The 21,446-nt window shown below is 39.1% G+C and overlaps 2 protein-coding genes across 3 annotated transcripts in view; one reads left to right on the forward strand and one right to left on the reverse strand.

Moving 5' to 3' along the window:
- Positions 1–6: 6 nt before the first annotated feature.
- On the reverse strand, positions 7–16,928 carry LOC109478555 (AT-rich interactive domain-containing protein 5B-like). Of its 2 annotated transcripts, XM_019780173.1 has the most exons (10): positions 16,785–16,928; positions 15,515–15,769; positions 12,325–12,541; positions 11,730–11,960; positions 6,121–6,227; positions 4,939–5,101; positions 4,695–4,747; positions 4,322–4,419; positions 3,668–3,809; positions 7–3,263 (listed from the first exon to the last, which is right to left on the reverse strand). In XM_019780173.1, exons 1-10 carry the CDS (start codon positions 16,794–16,796, stop codon positions 1,212–1,214), a joined length of 3,330 nt encoding a protein of 1,109 aa, XP_019635732.1. In that variant the 5' UTR covers positions 16,797–16,928; the 3' UTR covers positions 7–1,211. The 2 variants fall into 2 exon arrangements, with proteins under 2 accessions (XP_019635732.1, XP_019635733.1); XM_019780174.1 differs by lacking the exon at positions 16,785–16,928 and having other exon boundaries at positions 691–3,263; positions 12,325–12,521; positions 15,515–15,744.
- Positions 16,929–19,013: 2,085 nt separating this feature from the next.
- Positions 19,014–21,446, forward strand: part of LOC109478425 (ectonucleoside triphosphate diphosphohydrolase 2-like) — a 5,164-nt gene continuing 2,731 nt past the window's right edge. The window contains exons 1-5 of the mRNA XM_019779956.1: positions 19,014–19,350; positions 19,733–19,963; positions 20,482–20,618; positions 20,794–20,914; positions 21,219–21,372. Of these exons, the coding sequence (XP_019635515.1) occupies positions 19,735–19,963; positions 20,482–20,618; positions 20,794–20,914; positions 21,219–21,372 (641 nt within the window). The 5' untranslated portion in view covers positions 19,014–19,350; positions 19,733–19,734. The remainder of the gene's footprint in view (positions 19,351–19,732; positions 19,964–20,481; positions 20,619–20,793; positions 20,915–21,218; positions 21,373–21,446) is intronic.

The raw sequence follows: 21,446 nt of genomic DNA on the forward strand, positions 1-21,446 counted from the left end.
TTTCATGTAGGTAAAACATCCTTATAACCAGGCTGCTCATAACAAGACTTGTATTGAAGCACAATCTATGCAGAGATTTATATCCGGAATATTTTTGTTTCTATAATACTTTAAAATACTTAATGTTTGTCAAAAGCTCATCTGATGGTACTGGGGTGAACTATATTTGTCCTATTTGTTTGGTTCTGTACAATGGGCCTATGTCACATAGGTGACTTTTGTACAAGAGGGCGAATCTTTACATCTCTAGTGTAAGTCCATGATTCTTGTCACATAGCTACCAGCAAATGTTCATACAGAAAGTGTGCTAAATCCTTCACTCTTGGTATTCACATAGCTAGCTTGGTGAAGACCAGCTTCAAGAGATAACAATGCATCACAACAGTCTGTAGTCAGCATACGTCATGTATATACACCATGCTGAAGTCTTGACCCCTTGGATATTAAAGCAACCAAAATTGATTGAGGATTTGTTGATTGTAATTAGTAGATTGTAATTGCATATAAATGTCAAAGCAGGTTGCATCTTGCTTGAAGACAAGTTACCTTGCTATCATTCTGTTGTATTATCTTGGGATAGATTTGGCTGGGTTAGGAAAAAACAACAGTAAAATTTATTTGATTAACAGTATATTATATTTAAAAAAGTATTGTATAACTGATTGCCAATACTGTGTGGTGTCTGAATAACTGATTGCCAATACTATGCAATGTGTGGACAAGTAAGCCCAATGTTAGTTTATGCAATAGTGAAGACCTTAGAAGTTGCAGACAGTTTGTCTCAATGTGGACATAAGTTCAGTATTGGTGCATATAGATCTACAACAATTCCGACAAATTCTGCAACAACACACACCAAAGGAATCAATTTTAGATTCATTAGTATTTACAACTTTCACAAACATTGGATAAGTTGGAAGCACATAATACTTTGGAAGTCAGTACATCAGGTCTGCCTCTTTTCAAATCCTTCAAACTTCTAATAGTTTGGATCCCCTCCCACTTCGTGTTTCTGCAACCAAGTCATGAGTAAAATCAACCCAGTACAATAACTCTTAAACATGGTCCTGGAATTATGTTATCTTTCAACAACATGCAACCTATCCATAGTTTAAAGGTTAAAATTATTCATTATACTTACAGGACCAATGAATAAGATTTCTTTTACACTTGAGGTCTTAAAAAAATTTCTCCTGACTTCCGTGGCCACATTAGTTACTATGGTACATATGTGGGGGGAAGGATCCCTCTGGCAGGTGTGGAAACATGGAGGGGTGTGGCAGCTGCATGGGGTAGGCATGTGTGCCTATCAGGTGCTGCCTCAGCATCTCCTCGTACATGGCTGAGTGGAAGTGTCCTGCATACACGCCAGCCGGGTGGGACGTCAGCTGTACCTGTCCCTGGGGAGAGTGCATTAAGAGGTGGGGGTGGGCGTAGGGAGGGGAGTGCAGGTGGGGGCTGTACTCCGGCATGAGGAGAGGAGCTTTGGGCAGGTTGGGGTTGTAGTCCGTGATCATGACGTGGGGCAGCCCATCTCGGACGTCCATCCTTCGCGGAAGGTTGGGGTTATAGTCGGGGATGACTATCTGAGGGTGGGAAGAGGTGCTTTCCGTGTGGGACCGTGACACTGATGAGGTTGTTTTAGATGGGGATGTTGTGAGGATAACAGACGGGGGCACTGAGACAACTGCTTTTGTATGTGCAGGCCGCTTGTCGTCATGCTTGCTACCCGGTATGGATACTGTGACCTTTGACAGCCCTGCCTTATCTTCACCACCTGAACGCCCAGTTTCAGATTTGAGTTTGTGTGAAAGGTTTGCTGGAAGCCCTTCCTGCAAGGCAGAGAGATCTCTTAAGTTACTGCCCGATCGGTCAGCTGGTCTGTTGTCATTTGCTGCTGGCTTTGAAGAACTCTCCTCTCCTGACACCTTGGACTTGGGAAGACTGAGGTCAGTTGGTTGGTCAGAATCGTCGGCAGTGGAGCGTGAGGACCTGCTGGGCTGCAGACACTCACTCTGAGCACCCTTCTCATCTGGGAAGAAGGTCTGGAACTTGTGGCTGTAGTATTTGGCATCAGCGTTTTCCTTACCAAATGATGGTGAGTCTACCCGTGGCCGTTTTGTCAGAGGGTAGTAGGCTTCTAGTTCTAACTGACCAGCCATGGCTTGGGCAGCTAAGAGTTGTGACATGTAGTGGCGCTCTAGCTGCTCCGTGGGTGGCAATGTTCGCTTATGGCCAGTCATGCTGTTGGATGGTCGCATTAGCTTCTGGTCATGATCGCGTTGCTGTGACATCTGCCTCAGGATGAGGTCATCCGGGTGGATGGCACTAGTTGGCTTCACTTTCTGAGTGTGTTGGATCACTGATGGCCTATTGTTGACAGGTTCTGACCTGGAAACTGGAGGTGATCTTGTTGATCTAGTAGGGTTCACCTTGACTTCTGGGGCATTGGCCTGCCTTCTCTCTGGGACAAACACCTTCACTATAGAGCTCGGTGCTGGATTGGTTACAGCAGGACTGCTCTTCACAGGAATGTGTGTGGCAGGTTCAGGTTTGACCTCGGCATGCGCTGCTGGCCTGTGGTTGCCATCCTTAATGAGAGGAGGTGGAGGATACAGAGGCTTCATGGGTACATTCAGCCTGCGCTCACCCTGCAGGCGAGAGTTTGGTGTGGTAACCACTTTCCCCTCCAGCAGGGATCCCTGACTGCCCTTCTTGGTAGTCAGTTCTAGCACCAGTTCGCTGTCGCTTAATGTAGGAACTGTCTTTGAGGTAGTAGAAACAGGCACATGCTCCCTGGAGGAAACATATGCTGAAGCAGCCTTCTCACTGTTGTTGACAGAGACGTTAGCGGTAGGGCGGATGCTCTTCTGTAACGGTGCAATAGCCTGCGACGGCTGCAAGGGGGCAGTGCTGCGTCCTCGGATAATGTCCTTGTTTGCAGGTAGTGGCTGTGCCTTTCTTGTAGCACTTGTGAGAGGAGGAGGAGCCACACCTGGTCTCTGAATTTCAATGGCCACAACATGTGGAGACCCGGAGGCTGACCCTGCTTGCATAGGTTTCCCCACGTGTGTAGACAGAGGACTTGGGTTGACGTTTGGTTTCAGACTGGGTATGGAAAGTTTGACCAACGACTCCTTTCCATGAGCACCTGATACTGATACAGCATTAGAGGTGGCAACATTTGCTTTCGGGCGAGGCTGGCTGTTCTCCGTGGTACTGGCCAGTACAGAAATAGAGCCAGCCTTGTCTGGTTGTTTTTCCTGGAATGGAAAGAATTTGTTTTAGACACAATTTAACAAGCACAAACATACAAGTACATATGTACATCATCACAGTACATTTGTACTTCATCACAGCTAGTTGCAGTTTCACAAACTTGTTTGGGAAAAGCTTTATCAGCATCACCGGCAAATGTGCGTTATTTCCAAAATTAAATTGTTACATTTCATGTAACAGTTGTAACAAATATAAACTAAAGATTACAACATGGCAAGAGCAAGAATTTCTACTACATGTAGTATACATATACATCTTTTCAGATGATTTTTTACAACCTTTTAAGTCCTTTATCCTTAATCTTATATGAAAATAAGGCAACAAGCTGTTTTTTAAATCCTCTATAACAATATTGTATACTAAATGTGCCGAACTGCCAAAGACAAACCTCATTCTTCTTGATGAGGTCCTTTATCTTTGCCCTGACTGCCTTGTCCTCGGCATCCTTCTGTTTCCTGGCACGGTGTTTGATGGGAGGGGGAGGGATGTCCTTCTCACCTCGTAGGTGACGTTCAAATGGCATCAACAACCTGCAGACAGAAAGGCACTTCCATCAGAGCTCAGTAGCAGGAATAGTTAAAGCACACTTGTACATCAAAGTTACCAATTCACAAGAATTCCAAAGAAATCTTATACTGTAATTCCTTATTTTTCCATGGTTCACTGTTTTCACGGTCACTTCTGTGCTAGGAACCTATCATTACTGTTATCAATTCATTTGTCTTTCACCCCCCCTCCCTGCACTTGCCAACATGAAGATTGACTTTCGTGAACATGTCCATTTTCCTCAGACCATGAAATTTTACTACCATGAAGACAATGTGGATTACAGTTATGTTGGCAAATAAATATGTTCATGTATTGCTACACCATAATATATAAAAACACATTATCTACTTTGATGTGTAACATACTCTTCTGTGTATCACACACACACACTGCAATGCTACTGCACAAACACACACTGTAATGCTACTGTGTACCACCAGGGGGCACTTCAAATCCTACTTTGTACATGTACAACTGTGCAGCAGTGTCTTACTTCTCATAGTGTCTCCTTGTGCATGTGGCAGCACTTGTACTTCCTGGGTTCCCTCCCAACTTGTCATAGATGTGCTTCCACATCCGCTTCTCTGTTATCTGCAATTAGAAATACAAGTGATTGCTATGGGAAATTTTTAGAGGAACAGTATTTCAAAAACTTCTATGAATTAAAATTGTCACTGAATACAAATTCATTTTAATGTAGTACATATCGAAAACTTTGAAGAGGAATGTATCAAGACAAATTTCTAGGATCACTGTCATTAATGTAGCAATAGAAAAACTTTAATAGAGATACATAAAAAAGTAAAAAATAAAATGAAAGAATACAAAAATATTTGTGTCTTTTCATACATGAATTATTTACTCACCTTTTCATATCCTCCGATCTTCTGGGCCAAGGAGAAGAACAAGTACAGGTCAACTAGAAAGACAAGAACATTTCCATCAGTAAAACTGGTTTAAGAAAATCAGAAATCCAAAATCACCCCCCCCCTCCAAAAAAAGACAAAGCAAACAAGCGCAGAAGTTACCCAAATATGCTTTTGAAGAAAGGATAAGTTGATATCTAATGCCATGTTAACATCATTGTAAGGCTGAAACATCCCCACATACTTTGTTTGAAGCCCAGGCTGGGTATCCTAGAGATGGGCGTGCCTCGGTCCTTCATGAACTTGAAGAGCTTGGTGAGCATGGCAGCCTCCTCCTCCCTGTCCACCTGTTTGCGTGTGCGACTGTTCCCTTCTGCCTTGAGCAGTAACTTCCCGTCCCAGTGTCCCTATGGGCAGAATTCCATACATAACATTGGGATTGAAGGCAGGAATTGGCTAGCTGCCCAGGTGTTCACTCTGTAAACAAAGGTGCTTACACATGCTAGTATCTGACATGCTAGATCCTCTCATCTCTCTCGATATATCAACAATTTAATCTCTTGGTTTGAAGATTTAGCACAGGTCATTTGCTGTGCCACTAAATGTTTAATGGTGAAGGTAATACTAGTATTTCGGCACAAGCTTCTGATCACATAGGCTTCTGAAATGTCAGCAGCACTATAAATGTCTTACATGTCCTGAAGGATGGAAAATAGCAATCTTTTTCCAGCAATTGTAGTTCTACCTTACAATGGCGCTGAGCTGTTTACACAGTCCGTGGTATTGTTAGGAGACATAGAAATAGCATGGCGAACCATTATGTATCAGTGGAGAATAGCCTGAGGGTGTATCAAAGTAATGAATGTAGTGACATGCAACAAACAAGACATGCTTCACAACACCCACAACAGCATGTGACAGGTGCACACCTGGAAGTACCTGCATTATCCTTTCTCCTGGACCAGAGTGCAGACATAGAAAGCAGAGTTACTTACTCTTTGTTAGTAGGAAAATGTCAAAGACCACACAAATACGTCATTCAGCATGTTTACAAGGTTTTGAAATCTGTGGTGACAGTGTACTGTGATAGGAAGCAACTTGTTTATGTTTCAAGGCCTCAGAAATGAGGAAATGTGTAAGACAACATACATGTGGACAAGAAAAGTGCTGGGTTACTGACAAAACAAAGAACATCAAATGCATCAGGTTGCCAGTGTCTATTACTGTTATCAAGAAAATGACCACTAGACTTTACAAGTACATAATGTCAGACAATCTCAGTAAGGTAAGTATGTAGTTTACTATATGGCAAGAGACCACATGATAATAAAAACATAATCTTCTTGCAGATGAAAGTTAGGAAAATATGTCAACCTAATTTTCTATTGAGTATCAAAGCTGTAAAAATGAAAGAAATGGATCTTACCTTTCCTTTGAGACCTCTCCCCTCCCCACCGAGGACATGCTTTTCTCCATCCTTATGCTTCAGTTTAAGTCTGTGCTTCTTCCGTGGCCGGCCTTTCAAGTTGGGCGCTGCAAGAATAAATGACTTTTGTCAGCATGTTTTCAAAACACGTGGAAGGCAAATCTAAAAATAACAGTCTCGACTAGGGTAACATCATGGCTTTTGCCTTGTTGGCTTGTTCAAAGATTAATGCCATATGTTAATAGTGTAAGGCCACACCAAATCAATTTCACGGTTCTCAGATTCTGGATATGAATGAACCCCAAATTGCTCACAAAGTCCAACATCTAGACACAATGCCTAACAAGATAATATGCATAAATAAGGATGTCAACAACAACTAAAGTAACAACAACAACAACTCATATTTTGGCACCAACAGTTCAACAGTTGAAGAGAGTCCCAGCTGTCCTCCCAGTCCTAGTTTTTTTCTTATTAATGAATTGTTGAAAATTCACTGTTTGAAAAATTAATCTGCCTAGCATGGTTAAAAAAAATTGAGAACCCAGAAGTTGAATTGCTGTGGCCTAAATTGCTTTGAAATCCATACAAGCTACCGACAGAGTCAACTTTATACCCCCTGACAACCAGGCCACTGATGGTTGACAGGGAGAAAACTGAGACTATTAATGTTTAACCAGTAGATACATCCTAATTACAAACATCAGAGGGTGGGACTCTTCTCTTTGTTCTGTCAAGATTGCAACTTGAGTGTGTATATTACAGATACAAGAAGATTTTACAGAACTTCAAAAATACACATATCCAATGACATTATTATTTGTGTCATAGGCTTTCCAAACATTTCAAGTTGACATAATGAAATCATTGTAAGCTGTATTTTATCTGTGGCTCAAAGCTGATTACATATTCTACACAGCACCCTTCTCTTGCATGATTGGATGAGTAAATTGTCCAAACCAGCACTCCAGGCAGGATGTCTGTATAACAACTGAATAACATTGGTAGATCTGACAAAGGCTTTGTTAGACTACACATGAATTTAAGCGCTAAATGGTGCATGATAATCGACCTGCCAGCAGTCTGTATTGTGTGGCAGCCTATTGATCACAGAGGGGCAATTAGAAGCTGTGGGATCACTTCTGATACTATACACACCTGGTATGTCCTAACCTTTCACCTAAGCAAAATGTCCCTGAAAATAAACCTGTTTTTCTCATAACAATTACGGTACGTAATAATCAGCCGAACAGCAACACATTAATATTCAACTGTTCAAGTTGGAAAAATTTGATTTTGTTGATGTCTGCAGACTGTAATTAAGACTCAGTATATGATATCAAACGAATACAAAAGTATGACTGATTTAATTTTTGGATGTATCAAAAACAGTTCAAGTTGGTACACCTTTTAGTCCACAAAGTACATATATTAACATTTTCCAACAGAAAAATGAGCTGCATTCACGTGACATATAATGAGTTACAGACATGTCAAAGGACAGATCTGGCAATTATCACATGACCTACTAAGCATCAATAGTGAGTGACTTGTCTTGAACAATAAACCAAAGAGGCAAACCTCCTTGAATAAACCATTGAGGTATTCTCTATTATATATACTTCCACGAATAAACCAACCTACAATACAGTACATATTGGAATTAGATTTACAAAATTGAACCAGCAACTTTATGTGAAATAATTCATTAAATCCCAAATGTGTTTTGACTAGGGACATAATTATGTTAACACCAATTATAACAAAATCAAGTTAAGCTGTGGTTATCTGCAAAACTATACTTCCATTCAATGATAGAATGCAAACAGCCATGGGTTATATAAGTAACATAATTTTTTTAGTAAACATATAGAGTTATACTGATCTTCTATTGTTCAGATCAGTAGGGAAGAATTTTCTAGTTTGAGATGGTCCCTACTTCCTATGCCACTTTCTGCAGCAGAGAATAGTTGACCCCCCTGGGCTTAACTACTTAATCTTGTAGGGGCAAATGAAAACACTTATTTTCTTTGATAATGTTTCCATGCAAAAATATTCAATGACTATAAATAGAATTGTTTGTAACCAAATTGATCATAGCGAAAATTTTATTTACAGAAGCCGCTGGCTTTTCATGATTCTTGTAGTGTGCACATGATGTTTGTACAGCCTGAACGGCCTTTGTTCTTGTGTAAATTGCTTGTGTTATTTGAGAACGCTCTTATCCAACATCGCCATGCCACATTATGCCACGAACCATCTTGACTTTACTGTCCTGAGTTCAGCTATTTTTAACAGTATACTACTTACAGCAGTAATATTTGTAATATGATGAGGAATATACAAGCAGATGTTCAAGCGATTAAGCAACATTAATATGATATTTTACAGAAAATCTAAAATAATATAATGATACAATGTCTCCCACAGGGATATGGTTTAATTACCCTCTACAACAAAGGCCTTTGTGAGCTGGCAGGGAGTTAATCACTCAGCAGAAAAATGTGTTAGGGGAGAACCATTAAATTTTCAGAGGGAGGGAGAACAATACCTTCAAGACAACTACATGCTATGAATACCCAGGGATTTGCAAATAGAGCAGCTATTTCTAAGTATACAATATTACAGTGATGGTGATTAAATGTGTTTGTTGAAGACAGGAGGTATAGAGCAGAAGAACTATGTGAAATGACACACATTCAACATGACAGTGATTAATTCTCCCCTTTGACCTCTTCTATGCCCTGGACTTCCCACATGGGCTCATGCTAATGTTTTCTCAGCAAAAACAGTTCTATGTAATCAAATCTGTTACAACTCTGTAAAATATGAACCTGCATGGCCATATCATTTATACAAAAAAGTTTGATTCAGGAGAAGGTGCTATGTTGGTGGATATTTGCAATTAATAATTACCATATTGTATTAGGTTTGTACCATTGCAACCTGGGGGTGTACTGGATCTTTTGATAGACAACATATCAGTATTTTCCTCATCTGTATTACATGACTAATATTTCAGGTGGAGCCAAAATGCCTACAAAGTAATTCTAAAAAAATGATGCCAACATTACCTTTGTATATTGCACAAAACTGATGCAAAACACTACACTATGATGAAATCCAGCTGTTCATAATCAAATGACATTTTCCAGATACAAGATTACAGAAAATTACACATGACAGTACAGTAAAATTAAGAATTTCGACAATAATGAGCGAATTTATGTACCCCCAAAATATCTGCAATGCACAGTTACATAACGTATTGCTGTGTCAAGCCTCAAGGTTGTTTACAGACATGACAGGAAAAGGCATGTGTAACAAATTAGTCATCCCTCTGTCCCACTTTCACAAGATCCTATGGCCAAAAAAAATTGAGAAAAAGCAACAAAAGCAGGAAACCCATAATGAACAAAAATTTGCACCTGAATTATAATATTTAATGAAATACAGCACTGTGTTTCTAAAATATATTTCTTTTTTCTTTTAAATGCCTGATCAGATTTGATTCAATGGTTTAGCGATATACTACTGTTTTGGAAAAGAAATTTGAAGAATACAACTCCAACCTAAAATACTGTTACTATGTAATAAACAGAGAGACAAGGCTCTTTTTGTTGACTGTGGATTGGGAAATAGCTCAACAGATGATTTATGTTCAGCTGGGATCACAAGGACACAAGAATGTAGCACAAATCCTTCCAGGGGAAAGTACAGAAAGTTCAAAAATATTTCATGGTGAAATTTCAACAAGAATACACATAAGCAAGGAGCTTCTTGACATAAGGTATTGCTTGTATAGCTTTTTTAATAACAATGAAAACTGTGTTGCACTTAAAGTGTATCGCTGTTACATGCTGCTATATTAAATACTTAGCAAAGAGTCCCTACATTTGAATTGGAAGACCTCCACTTATTGAAATGGTCCCTTCAGGGGGATTCAAATTTGCTGCAGGTCAGCAGTTTATCATTAACCCAGCCCTCTGGAGAGCACCCCCACCCCCAGCTGCTTTATTCCATGGGAAGTATAGGCTATACACATGGTTTTATTCTTCCTTACCAAAATCTTCTAGCCTCAGACAATACGAAATACGATCCTTTCCCTTTAATTTCATGTAGGATTTCAAAATATATTAGGCTGTCTATAATGTTCAGTAGACTTACTCCTGTGGGAAAATTGTATTGTACAGCAAAAATGATCATCAGAAATTATTTCTTAGTAGGAATATTAAATCCCTCTGAAATTTCAATTATATTCCCTGGACCCAAAACAACTAATTACCGTAGAATGATATATCATTATCTGGGTAGCAACTCAATATAGGCTATTGTCTATCAATCATTTTCAAAAGAATGTCCAATCATGAAGCACTCAATTTTTAGGTTTACATGACCTGAGGAAAAAATGAATACCCGGTATCCCATGGCACCACATGCAAAGGTATAAAAAATTTGCCAGTTCACGGTACTGATTTTCAAAGCATTCCATTCTCCCCACGTCCTGCTGGTAAGTTAGTGCTTAATGATCTCAATTTTACACCTAAGACTCTAAAGAGGGATAAACCGTTTGTTTTCTTTTCCTATAAGACAAACTGTGTTTTATCTCAATTGAGTTTTACGACTCAGTATATTGTCTTACTCAGAATTACATTCACTTGATGCAGAATGAATAATTCAATTCCATACTAATCTAATGACCTAAAATTATACCTTCACCTAAACACAATCAATACAAGATTTCTATCTGGAGGGTATTTCCTGGGAAGCAAACGTCATTACTTAGGTCCATGCAAATATCTCAAAACTTTGAAATACTTGTTTGAGGCTGTACATGTATGTTTGGTCAAGGGTAGAAACTATGCAGTGGAAGCTTTCAGTTACACGGTTGGAGAGCGTTACCCACACATAACACAAGTATGTGCCTTGTTGTTATATGAGCCACCCTGTAGTATTAATTAAATAAATGATATATTTGAACCATATTTCATTATAAAATTTCATTATGTGATATAAAAAAACATCACTATTTCTTATAAGCTTACTTCACTATATCTGCCATTATCTGATGTGAAGACAAATATTTCAATCTCACTAAATAACATGATGGATCCTGATTCTGGTTCAGCTGTTAATCACTAAAGACTGAGCTTCCGGTGCTACTGACCAAATAAAGGTGGCATTGCTGCTCAATTCACACATGGTGAAATAACAACACTTCCCAGACAACCACTTGCATGACTCAGAGGGGACATCCTGCCATAATACATCTATAACCTTCCCCATTCTTGCTCATAGTTCTTGCCTTGTCTCATGGGGACAAAGACAACTAAGACTTTCTGGAATGGATGGGGAAAAATACCATCTGTAACCTCAAAGGCAATTAATTCAACTAAAAAAGATATACAAAATTGTTTGCAAAAAATTCAGACCAGAGTTTGTAATGGTAACTGTGTGACCTTCTCCTTTCAAATGTTTGTAAAGTACTTGGATTGGAAAAACTGTTATTGACAGAAAAAAGCTGACTGTTGATATGCAAATGTGTGGTAGATAATTTTCAAGTGAGTTATAACTTATAGTTATATGTAAGAAAACATGGATGTACATACCCAGCTCATCACAGATATGTGGATGGTCGTACAGATCGTGATGGTGGAAGCTGTCCTGACAGTACATGATGTGTGTTTTCCGGACAACGCTGAACCCTCCCAACGCGGCGGATAGCTTGCTCCTCAGCCATGGATTGGCTACTGCTGCCAACCGTCTCTTGATGGCGCGGAAGCGACAATACCGCGGGTAGCTCAGAACGATCATGCTGGGCTCGTCATCACTTTGTGCTCCTAAAGAAATTTTGTCAGAACATTTGTTGGACATGGGAGCATTGTGGCTATAGTATGAGTGAGTGAGTGAGTTGTTGGACAGTGCAACTAAATGGAGGAAATTGAAAAAGAAAAGAATGTCTACATCAGGGGGTTCAATTTCAAACTCCATATAACTAATATACAGTATCATATAAAACTGTAAAAATAAAAACCATAGCAAGTATCAAGGACATTAAAATGTACTAGTATCTAGAGCAGAAGTGGTAAGGCCAGTCCAATGAAAGAAGTTGTTTTTATAGAGTTGCAATAACAGATTAAATCAGTTTTTCAATCAATTATAAAAAAACATAAATATATGACATAAAAGCTGTAGCATTTTTACCTATTTCTTGCCTTTCCTTTTGTACATCAGAGATATTCAGTGTGCCGTTGAGTGAGAAGCGCTGTATTCTCTCTGCCAGGCTGCCTGTGGATGGGACCTTCCCTGTATCCTCCGGCAGGACCACCAGACCATGAGGCCAATTTCTCCCACTGCAGGTCCAGGAGGCCAGGTCCTGCACCCTCAGGATCAGTTTCTGGCTAACAGCTACTACCTCATCCTAAGCAGTAAAAAATACAATACACATCAAAATAGAAAACACAGTCTGTGCCATGTGAACCCCCTTTGATAACAATGGAATGGTCCGCCAACCAGATCAAACGATACAGTGTACTAGCATGTATGGCAAGTGTTAAATTCTACAGGCATTTTATTCCAGCCTATTTATAACATTCTAAGATAAAATCTTGTGTTACTAGTACTACAAAGCATCCAGCAAAAGAAAGGTTGACACTATCTAGAAAATTACTGAACAAAAGACACATGTGAAACTAAAATAAGGTGGTTCCTGTCTGGAACTAATTGTGTGATTAGTGTTTCCTGTGCTTACAGACAAAATGAAGATGACTCATATACAGACATGCATGCATTCCAAATATTAGTATCGATGGGCAGTGAAGGCAACAGGTGTGAAAAAGTCACTTCATGTAGTCCTCAAGTGCTGGTATTTTGTCTTAGCCAAAGTTAAGACCAAACAAAAAGATAAATGGCATGTAATGATAATTAAGAACAGGGTTGCACGAAATAAAATTTCGTGAACAGTGTTGACCAGAATTAACTGCCGAACATCGCACACTTTCAATTTGAGATGAATGATATAATGTTTACACTTCACAGGATAGCGATATCATACCGAGCAGGCCCCTTCAGAAGGTCAGAATAGTTTCTCCCATTAAACCAGCCAAACAAAACCTCCTTTGGGCACGGATCCAATTACAACAGAACAAACAGGCAACCTTTCTCCCTTCTTATCTCATTTAAAATTCACACATATTCCTGAAATTTCACAAAAATTCTCGTCACACAATTTGAAAGAAATATTGAGCAATTGTGAGACAACAGCTGTTTGGTTTATTGGCCCACAAAAAAGGCCATACTCAATTTGGTATTTATTGTCGTCAGAGGCAGTGCACCAAGTATGTAATTACAGACCTACATGCTGACAAGAAGGTCCCAGATACTATTACACCAGGGTGATTGCCTTTGCCTTATTACATTTCACTCAACTTTTGTCAAACAAAATTCCCTGACAAAGAATTGACCATTGTCCCTTACACAAACAACAAGCAAAGGCGCACCCGTATAACAGTCAACAGTTGCAACATCCACACAAAAAAAAAAAACCTGCAACTGAACTAGTATCTGGAATGTGACAAAACCCATACATGTGTACTATACTATGTAAAATTATATGCTGCCGATAAAAAGTGGAAATAAAATAATTAACAACCTTGTTAAAGTGCCCCTAAGCCATGAAGCATATTTGTCTCTCTTTTGTCCTTTTGTTATTCAAATAGCAAACGTTTTTCAACACACACAACAGGGGCAAGGGTGGCAGCAGGCCACTAACCCATTGGTAACAAAATAAAAAAAATATTCTATTCCAAGGTGAAAAGACAGGAGTACAGTCAGCTTTATATCCATTTTTAACAATTTGAGGCATTAGTAGATAACAAGAGCTGGGCATGGAATGTGTTTGCATAGTAGGCATCTTATGTTGACAGTCCACCCTTTTATTTCAGCTGTCTTTGTGGTGCAAACAACCATACCCGCCAAAAAACAAAGAGCAGTCTGCCTTGTTGAATATCCACAAATATTTTGACATGGCCAAATGATGAAAATACTTCATATATTCATGATTTAATAGTTGTGCCTGTGTCCCAGGGGAAATTCATGCTATATCTGGGGACAAGCTATTACCATATCATACACATTCATGCTGGAATGTAACCTGGGCAGTAAACAAATAAGTCCTCAGAGGTATTATCAAATAACATACTTCGTGACAAACCGAATTTGTTTCAATCCATTTTTTTTCTTAAAGAAACATTCAACACTTGAAACATTGTTTATTTTATTTTTAACTTTTGAGTTGAGTATATTTCCTTGGAGGTGATAGTTACTAGTACCAGTAAATTATGGAGAAGACATTTACAGAAAATATAATTTAAACAATGAAAAATGTAGAAATACTTTCCCAGTGTAAAATGTTTGCTACATAGAATTATTACTCCAGTTGAGGCTGAAATATTCAACAATACAAAAATACTTGAAGGAACCGACATGTTCGCTTTGAAATTATAAATTTTTCTACCCAAGACCTTAGCCTTGCTCTAAAAAAATTGAGATCTGAAAAAATACTAAACAATAACAATCTGCTAAAAAGGCAGCATGAATTATTACCATTTCCCTGTTTACAATGAATTTGTTACGGATGAAAAAGAATTCATGCCATGTTAAAACAACACATTGATACTTTGCCATTTCCTCACAAAGGCACAACAGACAGTATTTGGTAAAATATTTTGGCTAACTATAAAAGCAGACTGGAAGGAAACGTGTTTGCTAGGAGTCTTGAAAATTTGAAATTTGTCTTTGTTACAACCAAGGAGCTTCAGAATCAGATAGAATTATTTGAAGCTCCTTGCTACAACTAAATAATTCTTCCATTGTGTACAGTGCCAACTTGTTTAATGATGTCAATTCAGAGGACTGGCTCAAAATTCATTGTGTCCAAAAAGGCTTTTGATTATCACTTATCTCTTTATCCACGTCAAAACTTTTCCAGGGCTTTTGACATTCCAAAACAGAAATTGAGTTGCCTTGAGAGTTGAAAAAAAAATCAAACCCCTGGGGGGTCAATAGCTGGGCTAGAGCTATAACAAACAACCAGCAGATAATGTATTCTGGGTTGCTGAGTTCTTTTACAATAGAAAGCTGGTCCCAGAAGAGTACAATCAGTCCATAAATCAACACAGCCTTGTCAAACAAACTTGTTGGAGAAATTTCCAATGGCAGCTGGGAAAATTATAACTAGAAAAAAAATAAATTTCACTCATAAAAATGCAGAAACAAACAAAGTGGAGACGTACAGACAATTATAGACAGAAGAGGTAATTTATGCGGGCTGGATTTCAGTTTCAAACCAACATTTTCGGGGAGTATTTAATAGTAGATGACGATTTATTTTTACCTGGCCATGTTCTTCATCACGTCCCTGTGGTGTGTCTTCAGGAAGGAAATACAACCTACTACTGGACAGCAGTTGTTGGTTGTTATGGTCTTCCCACAAGAGCTGCAGTTCACCCAAGCACAGCGGAGCTTCCGGTTCATATCGAAGGAAGAAAAATTCCCCAAGAGACAAAATTCTTGGCTTTCCTTCGTGGGAGAATCTGAAGGCCTTGTAGAAGGTGTAAGGTCCATGCTGGCCACAGGAACTACCAACCCACTGCAGAAAAGACATATTCATTTTCAACCCTTATCTCATGAATAGGACTTGTCCAAAACAAGGGAATGTTGCACAAACACAACAGGAGCCAGGGAGGAACTCATAGGTTCATCCAAATGTTGCAAAACTTGAAAAATCTACTGTAGTTAACTGTTATTTACTGCGAAAAAATTCCAAAGGAAAATAATAGTTCCCTTTCATATCATTTACTCCTCAACGATGCTTAAAATATCAAAGTAGAACTTAATCAAAACACTTTGGTTGTGTGCCAGAATACACAATTTCACCCTAGTGAGTAACTTCATAGATAATTGGTTACAGATATGAAACTAATCGTTCTAATGCCATTACATTACTTTTCGGCGCACAGTAAGCATTTTTCAACCAGTTAATAGACTAGCCTGTACTTTATTTCTTAATTTTTAGAAAGATACACTTACTAGAAATTCTTCAAATAAGAAACAGCTTGAACCAATTCTAACCTCGTGTTTTATCTATTTCAACTTAAAAAAACATATGTGTTTCGTGATCCCGACATGAAAAACAGCAAAAGAAAATTGTTCACAATGCAAAATATCATGAAAGACAATTTCCGAGATACTGAATACAGTTGGCTAACAGAATCTGCAACGATCCCCGTTGGGTGCTCCACAAATAAAAACTTGGCATCACCTTTCAATATACAAATCTAAGATGAACACAAGGCATGATTACTACAGGATTCTTGAATTATTTTAGCAGGTATCGTACAAGGGACTATGCGAGAATATATACGTGAATAAATAGAGTAAATTTCGGCACAGTAGAAGCAGTGAGAGTGAAGGAATGCGAAACAAAATTTTACACAACAAAGGTCACCGAGCGTTCGATTCGCTACACAAACATCGCAATACAAACCGCGCCGAGATCGCTTTACAAAATTTAACGTTACATCCTGTCTACGCGGTTAAAAATTCTGTAACTAATATCAATGGTTTCCTACGTATGTCAGAAAATATTGGGGCTAGTTTCGTACCTGGAAGTCCATATTTTGGGCGATTAGTCGAGGATTTCACATGGACTCAAATTGACACCTTTACTCCCAGATCGTCTCACCGCCTGTTCTGCGTTTGGAACCGGCCCCGTGACGTCAGCTCATTTGCATAATCACATTTCCCCTCTGGAATGAATCACAATCCATCACATTCAGACAATCAACAAGTTCCCAACAGGAAGTCGGCTGGTTGGATAGGGTTTTACCTGCCCCGTAGCACAATTTTCCATTGAGAGGAAGAATTCTGTTCCATTTTTAGACAAATCGTAGCACGTTTCGATGTTTTTTCTTCTAATACAATTTCTGTTATTGCAAGGGATAAATCAATATCCAGACCATCCATTATGCCTGCTTAAAAATCACTGAATTTTAATTATTGAAAATCAACAGACTCAAAATGCTGTTTGTCACAATTACAGACGAATCGATGACACGGTTCTACAAGCCAAATCTTTTATGTAAATTTTGCTGGAGAAGTGGGGAGAACAGAAAAACATGGACACTTGCAAAATATCTTGTTGGGAAAATAATGCTGTGTAGGACAATGTGACCAACAACAATATAATTCGATTAAGATAATGGACTTTGGGTTATTAATGTTATTAGGTAAATAACACCATGCCTTGAATTTTGCTGGGAAAATTGGGAATCGATATTACATCACACATGATGTATCATGTTTCGGGATTCTCATTCAGTTGGATTATGGTGTGTAACGTTAAGTATAAAAGGAAGTCTGACTACATCAAGATTTAGTGAGAATTAATGAGAGGGTATGCGACACACAAAAATTGTTTGCTCCAAATATTTGTCACTTCCGTCCGGCGTCCTGGACGCCACTTAAAAATATCAACTTTACAGGTAAAGGAAGTCATTTGCATATATGGCGGGTGTTCTTGCCGAACAAAGTCCGAACCCAATGGAGGGTGAACCCTTCTAGTGTTACATTGTCAACAAACATGCAGTCTTGCCCTGCTCGGTGTCTAACAGGCATGCTCTTTGTATTTGTCAAATGGCTAACGTTACCCGATGAATGAAGAAAAAAAATATTTTGTTTATTCCTCTATTTTTCTTTTTCTTCACCAGGCAATCGTGGTGTACTCCAGAAATTGTGTGATCATTCAAGCCGGGCTTTTCAAGTGCCACCAACGACGAGTGTCCACATTAAAATTCAAGACAGATTGTCGTAGCCTTGTATTGTGTTGGTCACACAAAGAGGTGCTTTATTCATTGGGGTTACGATATTCGGTAACCGTCTGTTTACATGCGCGGAAACGTCTCTTAAATGTCGACACATTATGCTTCCGAAGTTCACCGTTCCAATGGACAGATACCAATGCAGACAGAGAATTTTCCAATGGCAAATAAATCCCTGAGTTTGCACAATTTTGGGGATGGATCACATGATATCCCGGGGATGGATGCACATCCATCCCATTATGAAGATTGGGAAACGTTCCCCATGGTTGTCTTCTGTTTTATTGTCTGATATCTTGTCCTATTTGATACTGTTGGGGCGTGTGACAAAACAATTAAATGCAAATTTTGTAAAGATCTCAGCCATGTGTCAAACAAATATCACCCAAGCAGCATTTGGAGTACAGGCTTCTGCGCGGTGACCCGTGAATGGTAGTGATATCTTTATCCAATCGCGCAGCAAATAAAAACGCCCAAAATCTGTCACTGATTGACAGTTGCTCCGGGCTAGAGGCCCTGTTGTTCATCTGTCACTCTTTGTTGTTTCACGTTTATAGCATAGGATAATGGCATGCGGGGCCTTTCCGGTACAAGCTATTTCATTATTTTTCGAAGAGTCGGCAGAAATTTAATTTATTACGAATATGTATGAATAGAATGAATGGATGTTGATCTTTCCAATTGAATTATATTACATTAAAAAAAGTTTTGTCTTTTTGTTTTCTATCAAATAGAACCTCTTTGGTAAACTTGATGTCTCATTGTGAATCAATAGTTCTGTAAAAAAATATATTTCGTTATTACCAACGCTAGAATCCATATAACGTATTTTCCAAGGTTACAGTGTAATATAAAATCCATGACATCTTACTTGAATTACTTATCCACAGAAATTTCTATGTCCTTGCAAGGAGGTTCTTGCTTATCCTCCTCGTCCAGTGGCATATGGTTGTGATAAACATAATGGAGTGGCGCATGCTAATGCGTGCAGCGACATCTGGCGGAGAGAAGGAAACCCGGAAGTGTAGAGGGGAACAGAAAGGTGCGGATCTGTGTGGACGTGGACTTTGGATGCTTCCACTCCTTTGGCCTCCGCTCCACCAATATGTTGTAATTTGTCAGTACACTGAAATTATGGATAGCAAAGGACAAGCACAACAAGGCTGATGATGCAAGACATTTATATCTTCATTTCCGAGACCGCAATGACCCGATTTTAATAGCTTAATGTTTCCCGTGGAATAGACAGACTTTCGGTCACAAAGTTCCCCAGTGCCCCATTTCCCAATATTTTTTTCGATAGTTGCAGGTTCCAAGTCGGTAACTGCGCCGTTTGCAGTCCAGTTGACAGGTAAGTACGTCTATAATGTCAGGAGAACCGGAATAAGTAGGAGTTGTGATACGGATTAATCGTCAAAATGATGAGATTACTAGAATCAGGATAACGGTACGGTTTGTGTCACATGTACCAAGGAGGTTATAGGGGGACCTCCTATAACCCTCTAGTCATTGCATATACCTGACAATTGTGTGGTGGACATACTAGTACTGTATATTATTCATCTGATATTTGCATCGTTTTAGAATTCTACTTGTGCCATTCTTGCATTTGAACTTCATCATCACCATTTGAGATGCATAACATGAAATATCAGAGGTGAAGTTGTCAACATCTTAGTAAATCAGATTGACAAACAATACATGTAACAAAGTGGGTTGTCCATGGCATGCAGAAATGCACCTGATCATAGAAAGTACCCTGAACACCTGTGATGACAAGGTGACCCTAGATGTCCAGGAGCAGGACTCTGTGATTGACACCATCTACAGGTTCTGTAGACACAGGAACGTGGACCCCAGGATTGGTGTGTTGAGGAATGAGAAAGGACAAGTTCTGAACCCAACATATAGTCTGTCACTGTGTGGGATCAAGGATGGGGATACTGTTTACCTCGGGGAGCCAGGTCAGAGTCCTTAAACATGGAGATACTGCAAAAACTTCTTCAATCAAATACACAATCACAAGATTGAGTAATTCTCAAACCATCTGTTATGATGTATAATCATTTATTTCTTCATGTTGCTGTCATGAACAATACATTTCATACAATTCAAATTGTTTCAAACAACATGTATTTGTAGGACAATGTTATTCAATTCAATATGATATGAGCTCAAAACACACAGGCGGGAATCAGCCATTAAAACAAATAAAACTGCCCTAGTCAATTGTCCCTTTGCTCATGGCAAATTCACAAATCAAATCCATCAAGGCTCCAGTTAAGTACTAGTAATATTTAGTGAGTATTTGTGGAGAGATTAATTCATTTAATTAGACAAAGCAATAACCTCTGACCTCACGTGACTCATAGGCCGGCTTCTAGACTCAACAATTACATATATTGATTTTGGTCGGTCTAAATTCTCTTCGCAAAAATATGAGGTCACCTAGTTAACTTTGTCCCCTGACTGTCGTTCACAGACATGGATGAGGTTCCAGCGTCCAGGTCATGTGACATCAGGTGCACGGTCATCGCTGCTGCAGCTGTGCTGATAGGAACTATCGGACTGATTGCTGTGTGTGTGTCTCAAGGCTGGACCTCTAGTCTCAGTGATCAGGTAAACTGGACAGGGCTTTTTCACCTTTTATACTACTGGTATGTGTTATATTATATCATGCATATCTCTCACTACCACTAAATTAAATTTGCTAATCAAGTTTGCTCTAGGTGCTTTAGAAGAAGTTTTCCATATATCTCAGTAAAGCATTAAAAGAAACAACTTTGCTTTCCAGTATGGAATAGTGCTGGATGCAGGCTCCACACACACACAGCTGTTTGTGTACCGCTGGCCAGGCCTCCGACGTAATGACACGGCAGCTACTGTGACACAGGTAGCATCATGTAGGGCAGAAGGTAAATCTTCAGCAGATTCTGCAGCTTTGCTCGAAATCTTCACAAACTCAGGAAATAAAGTTACAGATGATGTGTGAATTATTAGTTCCTGATACCATATATCTTATATATATATATATCTGTATTTCAAAAGCACTATAACGAGAACTGTTTTGTTTGTTTTACCCATTTTTATAGTCAAACAGTATAAAGGATATGCCTATAGCAATCTTTTTTTCAGTTCTGTGCACTTTTGACATTGTATCACCAGTAATGCAGTAACAAGCTAGCCCCAAACCTCCCTGCATCCTTGTGTTTTCATCAGGTCCTGGAATTTCGGGCTATTCTGATGACCCTACAAAAGCAGGCCCCTCATTGGACAAGTGTCTCAGTACTGTTGCCATGACAACAGTACCCAGCCATGCCCGGGCAGACACGCCCATCTACTTAGGGGCTACAGCAGGGATGAGGCTTTTGAGGTAGGCAAGAATTGGAAAATTTCATTGTATGGTCTTTTCATGTAGTATGAAAATGTCAAGTTGAAGTCCTTTAT

This window comes from Branchiostoma belcheri, unplaced genomic scaffold (genome assembly GCF_001625305.1).
Source record: "Branchiostoma belcheri isolate BF01 breed outbred unplaced genomic scaffold, Haploidv18h27 scaffold44, whole genome shotgun sequence".
NCBI classification, from domain to species: domain Eukaryota; kingdom Metazoa; phylum Chordata; class Leptocardii; order Amphioxiformes; family Branchiostomatidae; genus Branchiostoma; species Branchiostoma belcheri.